Source organism: Rhamphochromis longiceps, linkage group LG11, assembly GCF_057381845.1.
Source record: "Rhamphochromis longiceps isolate RC_006_pf linkage group LG11, R_longiceps_female_GT1.1, whole genome shotgun sequence".
In the NCBI taxonomy this organism is placed as follows: Eukaryota; Metazoa; Chordata; class Actinopteri; order Cichliformes; family Cichlidae; genus Rhamphochromis; species Rhamphochromis longiceps.
The window spans coordinates 25,173,096-25,191,242 of NC_140567.1; the positions used below are offsets into that span (position 1 = coordinate 25,173,096).

Consider the following 18,147-nt stretch of genomic DNA (forward strand, 5'->3'; position numbering starts at 1 on the left):
TAGGTAGTTATTAGGTAGTTTTAGTCAAATTTATTAAGTTTATTTTAAATGAAAAAGAAATAGAAGAAAAAATGTACACAGAACATCCACATGTGATATTGAAAAGCTGGCTACAAAAGCAGCTAATTATGTCTGCACATATATGTAGATATACATGAAATATGTTTAACTTTATGTACTATAGTACATACTTTCCTTTCACTGCCACAATGTCCCCTCTGTCTTATCAGTTCCAAGATTTTTACCCACCACAATTTTATACACTTCAAAGTCACAGATGCCAAAATGATCATCTGTCCTCTCAGGAAACAGCAACAGTTTCAAACTTTCCACCTTCTGGCATTCCACTGATCAGCACGGCGCGGAGTGCCTTTTAGCTCCATTTAAATGTCCAAAAGCAGTGACGAATGTTTTCCATCTGGGATGTGCCACCGAGTGTCTTGTTAGGTTCTCGCTCCTCCAAATTCCAGATCTGGTCTTTAACACATAGGTTGGTCACATTTCCCGCACACTTCCTGGACGGGCTTGGACACTTCTTCATCACATGCAGGTTGTGTGGCAGGTTTTTCAGCCAAGAAGTACCCTAAGCAGCAAGAAATGACGGGATGGTTTTAATAAGAATTTAAACATTTGGGGGTATTTATAACACAAAAGTTCTAAGAAAAATATTAAGTGATTTAAAAGAAATCTACTAACCGTGAGTGAACCTAATCCAGACTAAAAATGGCTTGATTTTTGTCACAAAAACCAGTGCAATTCCTGTACACAGGAGGGCAATTATCACCAGGAACCACACCGTATCTATAATAACACATGAGAGAGTTAGTTTCCATAATTTACATCAGTTCAATAATTTCACAGGCAACACAATTTGGCTACTTTACCTGCAATCGGTTTAGTGGCGAGCCTGGTGGTGGTAACATCAGGTGTCGCCACTAGAGGGAAACATAAAAAAAAGAGAACCTTATAAGCTCACTGCAGGCATTATTAGTTCGATGACAAGATGACACTATTGTGGCTTGGATTTGTCAGTGAGATCACTCTTTTGTCCCTAATGTTTAACTTATTTCATCATGTGTTTGTGTGTGTGTGTGTGTTTGAATGTGTGTGTCCTTTCTCCACGGTTACTACAGAAGAGGCAAACAGTTACAAGAACATGCAAATAGCTTCCAAGCATTATTAACAGCTCATTTGTTTGGATTATTTTTAGTCATGTAACAGTTTCAGCTGAATCAGAAACATTTTAGGGATTCTGACTATGACCTGTCCACATTACTGTATGTAGGCAGGATTACAGTACAGGAAAACACATGCTACAACTAGGGCCTCTACAGTGACATTTAAAAAAAGAGACACAACAGACTGTTTTGCTCACCTGCCCTCGTACAGAGCCCAGAGTGATAATAACACAGGACACGACATTAAGACTTTGAATCAGTTAACAGATTCATGTACTACACCCCTAAATCTGCCTGTCTTCTAGAACTTGTTATCATGGATTGCTACACTGTTACTGAGTTATGTTGTAGGGGGGATGGAGGCATGAAAGGAAATTTCCTTTAAGCACTGCGCAGAGCTTTGCCAGGAGGCTGTTGAGGTAGACAAGAGAAGTGCACAATTCTCACATTCTCACCTGTGTCTGTGCTCTCCTCTGTGGTTAGGTTTAGGCAACTCAAGCACTTCACATGAAGTTAGTAAATTCCCTAACCTTTGTGAAGTGCTGATGGTGCCAAAACGTAACCATAATTAAAAAAAAATCTGTTTAAGCTGTAAGTTGTAAACAACATTTCTTCATTGTGTTTCATGAAAAATGCGATCCGATAACAAATATTTTATTTTTTAATTTGTTGTTGTTTTAAACACTTTTAAACACTGATGTTATCACCTCAGAGTGCATACTTGTCCCTCGCAGACACAGTGGGTTTAAGGTGGATGACATCAGCGTTAAAGGCATCTAAACTCATTACTGGCAGACTGAAAGATGCTAAAAGGCCACATAGAGCTGACTGACCTCTGTAGGGTTGTGGGTGATGACTATCTATGATTGGGTTTCTCTAAGCAAGTCTTGACGTTAGTGCTGCTTTACAATATCCTGATGGTACTTTTGTGTTGATATCTTCTTTTCTTTGGGTTAAAATATGCACTCAAAAAATTAGTCTTTGCCCTCATAAACACAAAATGAAACTGAAGTATATCAAATCAAAGGTTTATTCATTTAATTCATTAATCGTGATTTTTTTTAGGGAGCTCAATGTAAGTTTCATTTGGCCAGATTCCATTAATTTGAACATTTTACGTTGTACTTACGTAACTGAATTTTTTCATGTAATCAGATTACTTAACGCCACCACTTTGGGCATGAATATTTTTTGAGTGTGAATGTTTCCTTGTTTGTAGGTACCCCACTGGATCCAGACAAACACGCTAGTAAATGCTCTTGTGCATACATGTAAATAAACAGTTTCTTTTAACAAACTTATTACTCTGAGCTACTTTCAGTCTTGTTTTCATAAAATAAGGCATTTGAACTCATGGGTTCTCAGGAGTATTTTTAAATAAAAAGAAGTTATATTCCCAGATGTAGTTAAATGAGTAACTTCTCATGAAAAATGAGCATTTGCTGCCCTTTTGTGGTTCAGCCTGTACACTCAGACAAGTTTGACGCCTAAATCATTTTGGTGTAAAAGATGAGTATATCTGTTATGTTATTGCTTTTCATGGTAGTGTTAAATTAGTCTCCGATCTTATGTCTTTGGGCAACGCATCTACAATGTTATTTTTTGTGCTTTTACACTGATAATCTGTAGCAAATTGTTAATGAAAGAATGCAAAACGACAAAGCTCCTTAATGAGAATGTGATGCTGCACGTGGCCCTCAAGTGTGTTATGGTTGAAACTATTCAAAACAAAACACTGCAATGAATAAATGATAACCACTGTGTCAACAATTGTTTCACATTTAGTTGATTGTGCCGAGAAGGGCTCACTTACCAGTAGTAGATGGAGGGACGGTGGGTTTGACTGTGGCTGGTATCAATACACACTCTTTACAGCACTTGTAGCCAGCCTTACATGTGCACACAGTGTTATGAGTCGGGTTGCAGTCTGTCTTGACCTCCACTTTTGCTGTGGAAAAACACGGTCATTGTTAAAAGTGATTTAAAGACGGATAAAGTTGAAAGTGTGTGCAAAGGATGTCTTTGTGATAAAACTGAAAATGTGAAATGACTCACAAAGCTAGGCACGACAGGTAAAGATTCTGGTTTGAAGTCATAAGACCGTTATATTATCACGTCTGGTGCTTCTTCTTTAGAGAATTTTAAACACTTTTTAAACACTGATGTTATCACCTCAGAGTGCATACTTGTCCCTCGCAGACACAGTGGGTTTAAGGTGGATGACATCAGCGTTAAGTGCATCTAAACTCATTACTGGCAGACTTTAAAAACTAGAAACAACGAGCTGAAAGATGCTAAAAGGCCACATAGAGCTGACTGACCTCTGTAGGGTTGTGGGTGATGACTATCTATGATTGGGTTTCTCTAAGCAAGTCTTGACGTTAGTGCTGCTTTACAATATCCTGATGGTACTTTTGTGTTGATATCTTCTTTTCTTTGGGTTAAAATATGCACTCAAAAAATTAGTCTTTGCCCTCATAAACACAAAATGAAACTGAAGTATATCAAATCAAAGGTTTATTCATTTAATTCATTAATTGTGATTTATTTTTTTTAGGGAGCTCAATGTAAGTTTCATTTGGCCAGATTCCATTAATTTGAACATTTTACGTTGTACTTACGTAACTGAATGTTTTCATGTAATCAGATTACTTAACGTCACCACTTTGGGCATGAATATTTTTTGAGTGTGAATGTTTCCTTGTTTGTAGGTACCCCACTGGATCCAGACAAACACGCTAGTAAATGCTCTTGTGCATACATGTAAATAAACAGTTTCTTTTAACAAACTTATTACTCTGAGCTACTTTCAGTCTTGTTTTCATAAAATAAGGCATTTGAACTCATGGGTTCTCAGGAGTATTTTTAAATAAAAAGAAGTTATATTCCCAGATGTAGTTAAATGAGTAACTTCTCATGAAAAATGAGCATTTGCTGCCCTTTTGTGGTTCAGCCTGTACACTCAGACAAGTTTGACGCCTAAATCATTTTGGTGTAAAAGATGAGTATATCTGTTATGTTATTGCTTTTCATGGTAGTGTTAAATTAGTCTCCGATCTTATGTCTTTGGGCAACGCATCTACAATGTTATTTTTTGTGCTTTTACACTGATAATCTGTAGCAAATTGTTAATGAAAGAATGCAAAACGACAAAGCTCCTTAATGAGAATGTGATGCTGCACGTGGCCCTCAAGTGTGTTATGGTTGAAACTATTCAAAACAAAACACTGCAATGAATAAATGATAACCACTGTGTCAACAATTGTTTCACATTTAGTTGACTGTGCCGAGAAGGGCTCACTTACCAGTAGTAGATGGAGGGACGGTGGGTTTGATTGTGGATACACACTCTTTACAGTCTTGGTCTTTGCACTTGTAGCCAGCCTTACATGTGCACACGGTGTTATGAGTCGCGCTGCATTCTGTCTTGACCTCCATGTTTGCTGTGGAAAAACACGGTCATTGTTAAAAGTGATTTAAAGACGGATAAAGTTGAAAGTGTGTGCAAAGGATGTCTTTGTGATAAAACTGAAAATGTGAAATGACTCACAAAACTAGGCACGACAGGTAAAGATTCTGGTTTGAAGTCATAAGACCGTTATATTATCACGTCTGGTGCTTCTTCTTTAGAGAATTTCAGTTTGATGAAACAAGGTCTTTCTTAAATGATGCTTTAGTGTGCACACCTCAATCTGATGTTACATATTAGCAATCAGCGAACTACTTATATGACTTCCAAAGAGTCACAGTCATCCCAAAACCAAACACACAAAGTGAAAATCGTAAACAGAAATCATTTTGTGGCATTTAGGGTTACAGAGGGACGTAGCACAACATGCAGAGTCTTAAAAGCTCACCAGCCAACAGCGGTCCACAAGCAGAATAAAAATATTTTCACTTTTTCCAGACAGATTACTATAAAATGAGCAGCTGAGGTCACAACACGAGGACTGTGGACATTTTAAAGCTGGCAGCGACTCTTACGTGTGTGCTCAGCACTGTTTTACTCTGCTGTCTTATAATAATGAATTAAAATGCAGTGAGAGCAGTAAGCAGCATAAACATACAGAGTAGTAAACAGAAGAGAACAGGTAACCAAGCATTTTGTTCCATGAAGCCCTCTGAGGTCCACACATCCAAACTCTTATCATCATCACCAACAAATCATTGGCACCAACAACACAGAAGCACTTTTTATATCACTGCTCTGCTATGCAAAGTTTTTGAGTGGGCTGAATTATTTCCATAGCCGTTAATTGGTATAAAGCCCCTTCTTGTGCTTTGAACGCCCACCTTCCTCTGCTGAAGAAATGTAAACAGTTGTTCTAATGTGCAGGTGTATAAACAATAAGTAGATGTTTGGTCGATGTTAAATGTCTATATGTATCTGGTTTGTAATTTGGAAAAAGGTATGTGAGCCCTTTGATTATGATATGTGTAAAAAAGGCTTCTTGGTTGACACACAAAAAAGTCAAATTCAGCTAAAATGCACATGTAGCCAAAATTGAGACCGAGAAACTCAAATTTGTCTCAGTTCTGTGTTTTCTCTTGTCTGTTTTCCACAGTGACATTTAAAAAAGGCACGACATGCTGTTTTGTTCACCTGTACCAGCACAAAGCCCTGAGTAATAATAACATAGGACATGACATTTCTGCTCTTTCCACTGTTTGCTGCTTTTTTGGTATTTTGCTCTTTTTTCCACTGACATGAAGATGGTCTGCTTTTTCAGCCTCCTCCTGTCTCGGTGGGCTGTGCCGCAGACCATGTCGAGATTACTGTGTAAACACAAACTTCTGCTGCAGAATCTCATCATATTAAACCCCAGTGCTGGCTCACAGTTGGTTTCACAGACCCCCTTCTCTTCCCCTTCTGTCTTTCATCTCCTTCTGACTGTATCCCCCCGTTGATACATGAAATGGGAAATCCCCTTGTGTAAGTTTTGTATATGCAAACTTCTCTGAAATCCTGAGTTGAGAAACAGCTAGCAGTCTGACTTTGTCAAAATTCTGTGGAGTCATTGGTCAAATGCAGTGGTCAGGTCGACAGAGAGTTAATGACTCACTCACACATCTCACATCAAGAGAGAGCATGATAGAGCTCACACACTAACACAAAATGTATAAGCAACCACATGTTTCACTATAACAAGGGGAGGGGGGGTCCTGAGTAGTATTTTTACTGTAATGCTTTGTCATTCTTCTATCTGCTTAAAAGATAACAGGTGCGCTCTAGCGGGAATATCTGTGTACAAGAGCTCGAATCAATGTGTCTGTAGAAAAACGTGTAAGTCGTAAAACCCACCACGTCATCATTCCTGCCACTAAAGCTCTTTGTGCTGTCAGTCTAAAAATTGCCTTAAAGTTTTCACACATTTCAAATCCTCACATGTACTGTAGCGCCTCCACGCCCAAAGCTAAAGATGTGAAGTTACTCACGTTTACTGCAGCTGTCACAAAATTCACAGTTCATCGCCGTGTTGTAGCCGGCTGTGTATTTCCCAGCTTCACAGGGTTCACATTTATGGTCACAGTTTTTCTGTGAGCGTCTGGCCATAAACTCACCTGGAATATATGAAACATCAGTTTGCAGTTAAAGCACTACTGTTGACATCACAGCCATGAACTTTAATGGGATGTGAGGAAGTTACTGTACCTGCAGGGCACTTTTCACAACAAAACGTAGGTGATATATATGGCCAGCTGTACTGTGTTGGACTGCAAGTGGGCTTTACAGGGTTAGAAGATAGCAAAGGTAGGAAGCACAGTAATGGTAAAATAAAACAGAGTGGCCGCATCTGGGAAGAAACATACAAGAAAAGAAGAGGAGGAGGAGGAAAAGGAGGGGAGTAAGCAGAGACAGGAGGAAAAGTATTACTATCATGATTCTGTCAAATGTATTCACATAACAATCCCAGCAGGCACTCAGTGAAACACACTAAAGATTAAAGATGATAAATATCATAACATCTTCCATTCTGAGAAAAAGAATTCGGTAGTCAGGCTGCCTAAATATGTTAGGACACACATTTTAAATTCTAAAAAAGCCTGTAACACACTGATGATAAAACACATACAAAATACAACACTAAGAGAGACCAGCTTTACATCCTAATGCAAACAGGTTACAAGGCTCTACTAAAACATTCAAAATGATAAAGTTATAGCTGAAAATACATGCTGTGAAAATCTTTACTTACTGTGGAGGAGAGGTTTTAGCAAGATGTCACTTGGGACCCTCTGAGCCTGAGACTGAGCAGGGGACGAGAAGTGTGTCAAGGGACTATTCATAAAATGTCAGAGATGACTCATCCTGAAAACCTTACATATTAACAGTCAACATCCTTGTCCCACTCTCTCTCTCTCCTGTCTTTTTGGAGACCACCTTGGCTGTGCACAGCAACATACCCCCGTCAGCCTCCACATTTTTCCATCATCCTATCTCTCTCGTTTCCTCCAAAATCTGCTTTTGCTGCGAGCACTCTGATGCTTTTTATTCTCTCGTTTTCTCTTTCACCTCTGCCACTCTCGCTCTCTCTCGCCTCTTCTTAGCACAGGATGATGAAGTCGTTTAATGTAAGGCATCGTTTACCTCATAGGTATCTTTTTACTCTTATAGAAAGGTGTTAATGAGAAAAATGTCATTCCAAGAAATTACTTTGTGATAATGAGAAGGCGTGTAATGTTATGAGGATTGAAAACATTGCAATGCCAATTGCATGCATAGGTCCCAAATTGCTCATTACAAAATTTTTTTTATCATTTCAAATATAAACATTTGGCTGACAAAAAACCAAAATGTTTCTGTAGAATAACGTGCAAGTTAAGAAACAGTTATGTTATTCTTTATCAACTCATATACACATTGGAGCAATTAAAGGATAATATGCGCGATTATTGGCTGTGTGTGTGCGTGCTTGTAATCCAACTGTGTTGTCAGTTGGATTACTCAGAAGGTAAGGACTGATTAATATAAAAATGTTACCAAAAGTGGAGCATGGGTGAACCTACAATTTTAAGTTTTGGAGTCAGATTTAGAGCCAGGATGACAGGCAGACTGAGGCGAACAAAAAGCGAGCTGTTTACTGCAGACTGATGTCAAGGTTGTACAAATGTGAATCATGAGGGACAAAGGAAACTGAAAACTATAACTACTGAAACCTAAGACTTGAAAGCACACTAAGGCCTTCAAACACCAGAAACACCAGAGGTCGGGACCACTGGGAGGGAGAACAGAAACATACACAGACAATATACACAGAAGGGTAATTAGGGAAAGTGGAGATAAGACACAGGTGAACTAAATCATACAGAAAACAAGGTACAAGAAGCAAAAATAAAGGAAACGCACAAGGAATTCTAACTCTCAAAGTAAAACGGGAAATGTGATAATTAAATAGGGAAGACATACACGTGAATGAATTTAATGCACAAGACTTGACATAGCAGAAAGGGAACACAGGAAGGATTACAATTACAATTACAAGGCAACTAGGAACCAAGAATGGGGCTAAATTTACTAAGAGTAAAAAAAACAAGAAATGATATAAAACATTAAACAAACCTAATAGAAAGTCAAAAAAAAAAAAACTTACACAATGGGCAAACTAGCTGAGTTTTTTTAAAGGCTGACATTTTGATATAGGACAAAATTGGGCACTTCACATCACAGCTTCACACACACTTCTGAAGTGGGATAACAAAAAAAAAAGTGAGGCATCATGTTTAAGATAGACTCTCAATATAATCACAATATTAAAAAAACGATCCGGATCCAGACATTCATCTGGATCCAGCAGCTCATTTGTTCATGGTGTGGACCTCATTGATATCCTTGTATGAAGTCTTAGACTGTCTTCTGTTAGTTTCATGCACACTTCAGTTTGTTATCTGAAGGTTGAGTGTATTTTTTCTGAATTAAAACAAAAGGTATATTTTCCAGACGGGGGTAAAACCGTGCTGTAAATGATAAGAATGATATGTTTCTAGTTAATTGCTTTATTATTGGTGTAACTGGTAGCGTAGGTGTGAGAACATTAATCAGCAAAAACTGACAAAATGCCATTAGTGTGTAGATAGCTGCCAGCCAGCGATAATTACTATACTTGACCTCAGTTTTCACAGAAACCAAGCCACAGCACGTGACCTCCTTTCAACAGTGAAACGGGGACTAGGTTTAAGGAAATAGGGGCAGCCTCAAGTGACAAGTGTGACTATAGCTGAGTAGCAACACTCAAACAGAATACAGAGATGACTGGATGAGAGATGACTGTGCAACAAGACCATGGCTGATCATGAACTGGTTACAGCAAAACTGGTCATGCTTATCTTGAGGTTTCAGTATCAGTATTGATGCTTGACCGTAAGAGTTGATACGTCTAAACAGAACTTCAAAAGTTCTTGTGCCAGGAACATGTTGACTCTTTTGTTATGAAGTAAACAGATAAACAACGCCACTTTTTAGTTGACAAAATCTGCATGCTGAGTCAGAGATGAGCCAGTCAGTCCTCACAGCTGGACTAGAAGACTGTGTGGGGGAATCAACAGTCTATTTGCATGTGCATTTTTGCAAAGACCTATGTATGCCAAACGGGTTAGTGTAAGTGACACTTTATGTGTGACACAGAGGAAGACTGGGTGAGAGGGAGGAGGAAGAGTGAAGAGATGAAGATGCTTTTTTTGTTGCTACCTATAAAGGAAGGATGTGGTTTTTCTGAGGAAGCACTTGTCTTGCTCTGCTGAATGAGCTCTTTAGTATACTGTAATAGCAAAGTCGCGTGAGGTAACGCTCTGCTGGCCTCTTTAATAAAGGACTGGTCTACTACAGGATGCTCTTTTAAAAATTATGGTGCCTATAAATATAGTTAAGTGATACTTGCCTTACAGCCTATGCTTAATCTCTGTAGTCAATTTCACAGTATGCAAAGACGTTTTTATCAGGTCCTTTCCAGAATAACTAATGATTTCAAAGTAATGGCTTAACCACTCAGCGTCCACTCAATTGGTGATTCGTTTAGGAGTAAAATGATACAAAGGTATTAAAGGTTCATCCCTTTATAGGACATTTTCAGATCTTTGGCACATTCAAGCAGAAGAGTCATAGACTGCAAGTGTGGAAAGAAAGTGAAAGACGTGCCCAGACCAGGTCCCTGACAGAAGCTGGGAAGAAGACACAACACGGGAGTAAAGGGAGAGCACGGGGATGTATTATCATTTATCGCACTGTAAATAAACGCGCCGTTAGCGTTTTGGGTCCTATTTTCCTCCACATCCCCACGGCTTGCCCTGGCAAACCGTGACAGAATCATCCCGCGTCGGTGGAGGCTGCACACTATTAAGTAGCTCCCTCCGCCGATGCTGATCCGCTGACGGTGTGTGGCATCTTCCTCGGGCGTGGCCAGCAATCTTCAGCCTGCAGCCCGGCCTCCTGGTTACAGCCACAACCACGCACACACCTCCCTATAAATACACACGGAAAAAAATAACAGTGAACACACACACAAAATATAAAAAGGTCCACAACTGCTCAGGGACCCTGGGTCCCTCAGAACGTTTTTTAACGTTTCAACGTTGTCTTTAATTAAAGAGTAGTTAATAAGCAACCCCGTTTACAAAAAGCAGCTGGCACACCTTAATAATGTAAACAACATGGCCTGCAGAGAGGTCAGTTAAACATCCATAGCAGATGGCAGCACCTGCCTGCAATGATGGTACTTGTGACACAAATGTGAAAGCTACATACATGATATGTAGTAATGTCCCCTCCCTTTCATCACTGTGCTGGCTTTTAAATTCCTCTTTATCCCCTGGGAGGCAATCTTTTACCTTTTCATTCATTAGATCACAGCTCAGGCCCCAAAACGCTTCTGGATCGTCTTTGGTTATGTTTTTTATCTGGGTCCGTCCTTTGGGAGGTTTACGGGCTTGCCCAGCTGTGAGCAGACGCACAGAAAGACCCAGAACCCGTTTGAGACATACATAAATACTGAGCCACCTACACCTACACGTTATTATTACAGCTGTTTGGCCACGCCATTAACTCTGCAGTTATTGAGTCAGCGGAGCGTTGGCGACTTTTCTGCACAGTGTGGCTCAGCACTCTGTAACTTCACTTGGTCTCGGCTTCATAGATAATTTCTGTGATTCCTTAATGGCGCCAAAAGATTAAGGGGTGTTGTTCAATATTTTGATATATACGATGCCCTCCCCCGCAATGACGAAGTGGAAATCGTTGCTGGAGAGAAGACTGTCTGGAATATCCTGCTTAGTCCGCTGCCACTACGATGGAGGACTGATGGATGGATGCCAGATTTTAGCACTCACACTGGTGCGTGGACGTGCAGCGGCTTGCAGTCCTTGCCACTTGTATACAGAGGTTTTCTGAATATGAAAACCTACAATGCAATGCTAGTATGAACTACTAGCCCACGCAGTCTTTCGCACCGAGGTGAACCCCTCCCTGTATTTGGGAAAGACTAAATCACCCTCTCTCCGAGATACTCTTTTTATCCGGTCAAGCTACTGGCCTATCGATGTTTAACTCTATGTTTTAGGTTGTGGATTGTTCCCTTAGATATCTGTGTATATATAGTCTAAAATTTAATTTAATATCTTTTTTTAATGTAGAAATTTCCAATTCATTTTTTTAAAAAGCTGAAAATGATCGTAGTGTGCTTTTATTTACAGATAGCTCCACATCCCAAGTGTTTTATGATTCTTGTTATTGTCCTTATTGAACTGAAGTTGACTTGTCTGCTGGTTTAACGGCTTTCCTACAGGTTTGTTGTGTTTTTGAACCTCAGGTGCAGTTTTGCCAGTTTGCCTGTGAAACTAATTCCTGTGAAACGTGCGCGTCACAGCATTTCCCGTTTGAGACCGCCTCCCCTCTTCAGAGACTGGGCAGCAGCAGTTCTGTCGCGCTGCTTTCTCTAAAATATATATGTGTACTTCAGTAACTGAAATGCCGATTTCCACGCAAGGAGCTGAGGTTAAGAAATATTCCTCAGAGTGACGGTGGTCGTCCAGGTAAGTGACAGTTAAATATCTAAGCAGTGTGTCTGTGGGAAGGAGCGATTCATATCAGACTGTGGTGGGCGTTTGTGTGGTGGGTAGTTAAATCGAAACCAGTGACAAGAAAAAAGTTAAATGAAAAGTGCAGGTTAAGTTCTCAAACACGTCAGTGTAATCTGTAAATACGTAAAAATAAGACACGTCGAGTTTTTGTGCGCTTAAAAACACTCGAAAAAGTTTCTAATCTCAGCCTTTGACCGCGACAGGGAAGCGAAGAGGGAAGCTGCCCAAACAAGTGGCGCAGATATGCGACCTTCGTTTACTGAGCACAAAATCAGTCTCTCTGTGAATTATTTCTTTAGGGATCACACTGTCTTCACAGTAGTCACACCCAAACTCGTCCTCTTTAAGGTGTTTAAATTCATTGAATTAAGGGCTTGTTAACGGGAGAAGATGCATAATGTGCAGTATTATGTGTAGGATTGTATAAAGCACCGCTCTGCTAATAGTCAGCTTTAATAAAAAATCCAGGCGAAAACATTTGCAGCCTCAGCCCCCGCACGCGTTACATATCCGTATACCTGTGGCGTTACATTTGTGAGATAAATGAGATAAATTATTACCTGTGCAGCGGCTTGGAGAGAGTTTCGTTTAATCTTCTCACCATGCTGGGAAAACCACTTCTGATAATTCAACCTCTACCACACATACCATTTCATCTAATCTATTTAAAATTTCTGTCCAATACAAGTCTATAAAAAATAATTTTTAATAATGCTCCACATCTCTATGCAAACTCCTTCTATGTTATCAGGAGTTGAGCAACCAAACTTGGCAGGTCTCGGGGTTCTTATCTATCATCAGATGTTATGATGTCATTTGGTTGCCTAGCATTCACCTACCAACTGGATTAAATAGCACATTTTTAGCATTTATGCAACCATAACACCTGATAAAAGCACAGTATGTCTTAATGTTATGACACAATACTGTAGCATATGAGTAGTTCTAAAGTGCACAAGCAAACATGGTAGCGGCTGACGCGATTAGAGCTTTAAAATGCATTCTGCTCTCTGCCAAAATCCTGCTTTATGATTTTTGTACTGTGCCTATTCCTAAAATCCTTTTTGTTAATTACCATTCAGCTGACCAGAGAACAGACCGCAATCCTACACAGCAGCCAAGGGGCCAGTGCGAGGATCGGGGGCTGATGGAGTGCAGCAGCTATGCTATGCAACTACACTTCCTCAAATTAGTGGACTTTGGGTCATTTTGATTATGGAGGCCCTTCGGCACAGAGGACAGAGGAGTAAAAAAGCCTCTTTTGGCACCTTACTTTGCCTGATGGTGAGAACACCTTAAAGGTCACTGCATGAAGAAATGAGAAATTCCCTTGTTGGGAACTTCTCTTTGGATATTCATTGTAAATTCTTTGTTTTAGTGCATGTTCATCACCACTTTGGCATCGTTACCAGAGTCACAGGAAGTTAATAAGAACTGTAAACCTGACGAGTTTCACACTGAAGATGGAATATGTTGCAACAAATGCAGTCCAGGTACTGTATGAGCCACTGTATGTCATATATATCCACAGTGACAAGCAAATAATCTGAGACATCATCAAGCTAACTTTTTGTTTTTACACGTAATTTTCCTGTTTTCAGGTTTTAAGCTTCAAGAAAAATGTCATGGTCCCAAAGAGAGATCAACCTGCACACAGTGTCCGGGAGGACAGTACTTAGAATTTATGAACTACTCCCCCAACTGCCTACCTTGCAGAACCTGCAAAGGTAGAGCAACTTTATCCTTTCCTGACTCAGTCTAACATGTTAGATTTAGAAGTATATCTTCAGCTTCAGGTTTGCCTTACTTGATTTTCTTTTGTGTGTGTGTGCGTTCCTTTCTGCAGCTTTAAAGAATGAAATCCAGGTGTCGCCATGTTTAGGAAACCAGAACACTAAGTGTCGATGTAAATATGGATATTACAAGATTAGAATTGACAGCGAAACCTTTGATTGTCGCAGATGTAAAACGTGCAAAGCCGATGAAGTGGAAATGCAGAAATGTAAGCCTTAACTTATTCCAGTACCCACTAAGTCATGGCCCATAATGCATTTCTTCATGTGAGTCTAAATAGAAACAATCTTGCTGTTCACAGGTACACCAGATAATAACACTGTGTGCAGATGTAAGGACAATTACTACAACGACAACGGCAAGTGCAAACTGTGCGAGAGGTGAGCATACGACTGTTGTATGTGAGCTTTGTGTGTGTGCGCATTGTTCCTATTTCACTGTTTGGGATTGTTTGTTTAAATGTTAACGGGGAAGTGTGTTTGTAGAATTGAAACTCTCAGCACATTTCTCAGTCTTTCCATTTGTTGGCAACAGAGAAGTTATGACACATGAAAACCTGAGATGTGAACAGTCACTGAACAAGTTCTCATTTGTTAAACACACGGTCTGTCTGTCCCACTCAGGGAGGAAGTAAATGTTTATAAGTCTTAGAAACACTCGAGTCAAGCCGATGTAGACAGATGTCTTATGTGGATGTCTTATACTTAAAAAAATAGAATTATGAATGTAAAAATCATGGCAACCCACATTTTGTGTTAGTTAATAATTTAGCATGTGGATAGGTACAGTGGTATTTATCATGGGAAAAAACCTGAGAGCCCAAGGGAACTTGCTGCCCGTACTTTCAACAATCCCGAGCTACATTCTTTCTAACAAATAAATGTAGCAATTAGTAGTGATTGTGACAGCTGATTAAGTGTTAATTCAACACTAATTACTTGCTTAGTGGTAACTTTGAAACAGTACTGAAAGTGTGAAAATGAAATTGCTTGAATTCATATGATGATGTAAAAAAGGCATCTTGGCTGTCATGTGAATCGTTTCCTCTTTAAGATGTGCTACTTCCTCGTCCGTGTTATGAAAAGTGTTCTCTCTTCTCCACAGTTGCTCTCCTCAGTGCAACCACTTGTGTTCAAAACCCACAATAGGTGAGCACCAACCAGGCCCTCTTTCTCACAAAAGAGTGAGCAAATAGAATAATCATAGATGTACTTAAGCATATTATAATATTATTAATAATTTTGTTGACTAAGACATAATGTATGTTTTTTCAATTCTCAACTCCAGTAAAACTTTACATTTTCTGTACATTTTCTTTTCTTATGTTTTAATATGGATCTATTTTTTTTCTGTAACTCTCTAGCTACTTCAAAAGAAAATACGCCCAATGAATCGGACTCTTTTGTCAGTATAATTGCTGGAGCTGGAGCTGGAATATTAGTGTTGATGGTGTCGGTGGTTTTAATGACGTACGTGATCACGAAACGACAAACCAAAAAAAGGCTACTACGGTCCTCCCAGCGATCTGACACTTCCCAGGAATCTTGTGAGGTACGTTGATTTAACTGCCGGTCGTTACTTTTCTCAGTTCGGTCTACAATCTGCAGACAATAAATAGGATCTGCTCTTGTTTTATAGCAGGTCTTGGTGAAGAGTGAGGAACATTTGGAGACCATTGTGACAGAGGTTCCTCAGACTTCTGTGGCCCAAGTGGAGACGTCCAAACTGCCTGACTGTGTCCCGCTGGAAATCAATCGTGAGTGTATAGCTCGTCATCAGAGGTCCAGTGTGCAAGCTTCAACAAAAAGTGCTCAGTTGTATCGCTTTTGCTCAATACCCCTATTCATTTCTCCCCCCAACAGTCTCTGAGCTGATCTATGCCGTCCTGGATCTGGTACCTGTGGTGCAGGTGAAGCAGCTGGTGCGTTGTCTTGGTGTGACTGATACAGAGATTGAACAAGCAGAGATGGATCACCGATCCTGCCGGGAGGCTCACTACCAGATGCTGCGGGTGTGGGCCTTACATTCAGGTGGAGGAGGACGAGGTGGAATGCTGCACAGGCCACTGTTCAATGAATTATTAGAAAAACTAAGAAATATGCACCTGGGGAAAGCAGCTGAGGAACTGGAGACAAAATATGGCATTCAGTAACTCTGTAAAACGTGCCAAGAGGAACAAAATGCTTATGAGCCCAAGTATTGCTGGCTTTAAGGACTCAATCGTGGATGCCAAACTGGCCTGGTGCTACAACAAAAGCAGCAGCTTTATTTCACAGTACACATATGAGACTGAAGACTTTGGGTCCTTCTTTGACAATCACACAGCGAGATGACGGGAAGAAACAACTAAGAACAAATGAACAAATGGCTGAAAGCGTCGCAGAAAACGTTTGCATTCAGATCATTTTCAAAGAGCTTTTTACAATGAGTAGTTTTTTACATTTTGAAAACCAGGATTATTTCTTTATTGCTGAGCAATATCTGAGAAGACTGATGCTACTCTCTTCACATTATATATAATCCTACAGCTATTTTGTACCTTTAAACCAAGCCAAGCTATACTCCCCAAAGCAAACTATATTTCCCAAAGACGCAGACATTCATTAACATGACCAGTGTTAAAGGCTAGTTGTTCCTCTGGCTCTAGAATGACAGTCCTACGCTGCACCAGTAGAGAAGTCCCAAGTTGGGCGTTGAGACAGTTTTGTGACCAAAAGTAGCCTCAGGAACAAATCTGACAACTTAAAAAACAAACAAACCCAAAATGAGCAATGTAAGTGTAGCGTGAGACAATGTGATGGTGCAATTGTAGAAATGCCAAAGCAGACAAATAGATTTTGAGGTAAAACATGCAAAAAGAAATGTTTGAGATTCCAAAAGAAGGTCTAGTTGAGTCATGCCAGGTAAATGTTGGCACGTACGATGGAAGAGTGGTGGAGAAATTGCACTCATTCGTTGTAGCGTAGGATTCAGGAGGCGTTATCACTGTGTGATCGGCATACCTCAAACTTAATATCCTGCTAAAGCTTTTTCCTGCTAAAATCTTGCAGTCTGAATGCACCTTAACCAATGTGTTATTTCTTTATTATCACTATGACAAGTCTCTTAAAATGGTTGATGCATTTTGTACCGTATGCATTTCTATGTAGTTTTTATTAACTTTTAGGGGAGTCAAATGTATCTACTTTACTAGTGTGTTTAACTTAAGCTACCCATTTTTTTTTATTGTAAATAGTTGCAATTAAAAAATAGTTACAAGTTAAACTTATTATTGCAAAACGTATTTCTTTCTAGAGGGAAGTGGTGTATTTAATCCCGGTACCGTTGAGTTAACAGGTAATGTTTTAATAGGACAGTGGTTCACAAACATTCTGTGGCATGCTTCAACTTAAAAATCAATTTATCAACCCCCCCCCCCACCCCCACCCCCACCTCCTTTCCCTTGCAAGAGCTCGTGCACGGTTTCTGTCACTCATTAACATCGATGAGGAAGGAACTTAAAAAAAGAGGGACAGAGATTCTAGTTGAATTTCAGTCATATGAAGGTCAGCACAGTAATACTGACAAGCTTTTTACCCCTTGATTGTGCATGTTCTTCCTCTGGTGCTGCACCCACACAGGGAGGCCCACCTTGCAGTTGAGGACCACTGAAATTGTATTGGAAACTTTGTGGTTCCTACTTACAGTAGGGCTGACTGCTGCCACATTCAATGATAAGCTTTCAATGAAACCCTATCATGCAAGCATTATTCATACTGCTATAGAAAAGAGGACACACCTGTTCCCAGTGTCTCTCAGCTGAGCGACTTTTATAATACAGTTGTTTCACCGTGCAGATTCACATAGCAATCAGTAACATTTGAATTGAAAAGTGTATTTTCAAATGGTTTTATACTTAAAACAAAAATATTTACCGACTGGATGATGATTGTCAATCAATGTTGCGCATCAATCAAATGTAAAACTCAAGTTTTAATAAATGTGTCATGTCTCTTTCTCTGTGTGTCTGAGTTACATGTGTGAAAAATGTAATTGTGCATATTTCACTGCAGGCACGCTGCCAGTCTGCATTCCAACGGGGCTTTAATCATTAACACGAAATGTT

The 18,147-nt window shown here is 39.8% G+C and overlaps 2 protein-coding genes across 3 annotated transcripts; one reads left to right on the forward strand and one right to left on the reverse strand.

Moving 5' to 3' along the window:
• Nucleotides 1-222: 222 nt before the first annotated feature.
• Nucleotides 223-6,973, reverse strand: LOC146659275 (uncharacterized). The gene is made up of 7 exons (XM_085423266.1): nucleotides 6,832-6,973; nucleotides 6,615-6,740; nucleotides 4,484-4,621; nucleotides 2,992-3,126; nucleotides 885-935; nucleotides 697-801; nucleotides 223-583 (listed from the first exon to the last, which is right to left on the reverse strand). Exons 1-7 carry the CDS (start codon nucleotides 6,971-6,973, stop codon nucleotides 480-482), a joined length of 801 nt encoding a protein of 266 aa, XP_085279392.1. The 3' UTR covers nucleotides 223-479.
• A 4,718-nt stretch (nucleotides 6,974-11,691) lies between these two features.
• On the forward strand, nucleotides 11,692-18,032 carry tnfrsf1a (tumor necrosis factor receptor superfamily, member 1a). Of its 2 annotated transcripts, none has more exons than XM_085423249.1 (10): nucleotides 11,692-12,200; nucleotides 13,331-13,532; nucleotides 13,627-13,741; nucleotides 13,850-13,975; nucleotides 14,095-14,250; nucleotides 14,344-14,422; nucleotides 15,147-15,190; nucleotides 15,406-15,593; nucleotides 15,684-15,798; nucleotides 15,905-18,032. In XM_085423249.1, the coding sequence occupies exons 2-10, from the start codon at nucleotides 13,464-13,466 to the stop codon at nucleotides 16,192-16,194; spliced, it is 1,182 nt and encodes a 393-aa protein (XP_085279375.1). In that variant the 5' UTR covers nucleotides 11,692-12,200; nucleotides 13,331-13,463; the 3' UTR covers nucleotides 16,195-18,032. The 2 variants fall into 2 exon arrangements, with proteins under 2 accessions (XP_085279375.1, XP_085279374.1); XM_085423248.1 differs by having other exon boundaries at nucleotides 11,769-12,200; nucleotides 15,681-15,798.
• The last annotated feature ends 115 nt before the right edge of the window (nucleotides 18,033-18,147 follow it).

Coding starts and splice junctions, on each gene's coding strand:
- LOC146659275 (XM_085423266.1), bottom strand. CDS start 6,973: ATGCGGCCACTCTGTTTTATTTTACCATTACTGTGCTTCCTACCTTTG. Junction 802..884: donor CGCCACTAAACCGATTGCAG/GTAAAGTAGCCA, acceptor GTGTTATTATAG/ATACGGTGTGGTTCCTGGTG. Junction 584..696: donor CTGGATTAGGTTCACTCACG/GTTAGTAGATTT, acceptor CTTGCTGCTTAG/GGTACTTCTTGGCTGAAAAA.
- tnfrsf1a (XM_085423248.1), top strand. CDS start 13,464: ATGGAGGCCCTTCGGCACAGAGGACAGAGGAGTAAAAAAGCCTCTTTT. Junction 14,423..15,146: donor AAGTGCAAACTGTGCGAGAG/GTGAGCATACGA, acceptor TCTTCTCCACAG/TTGCTCTCCTCAGTGCAACC. Junction 15,594..15,680: donor CTTCCCAGGAATCTTGTGAG/GTACGTTGATTT, acceptor CTTGTTTTATAG/CAGGTCTTGGTGAAGAGTGA.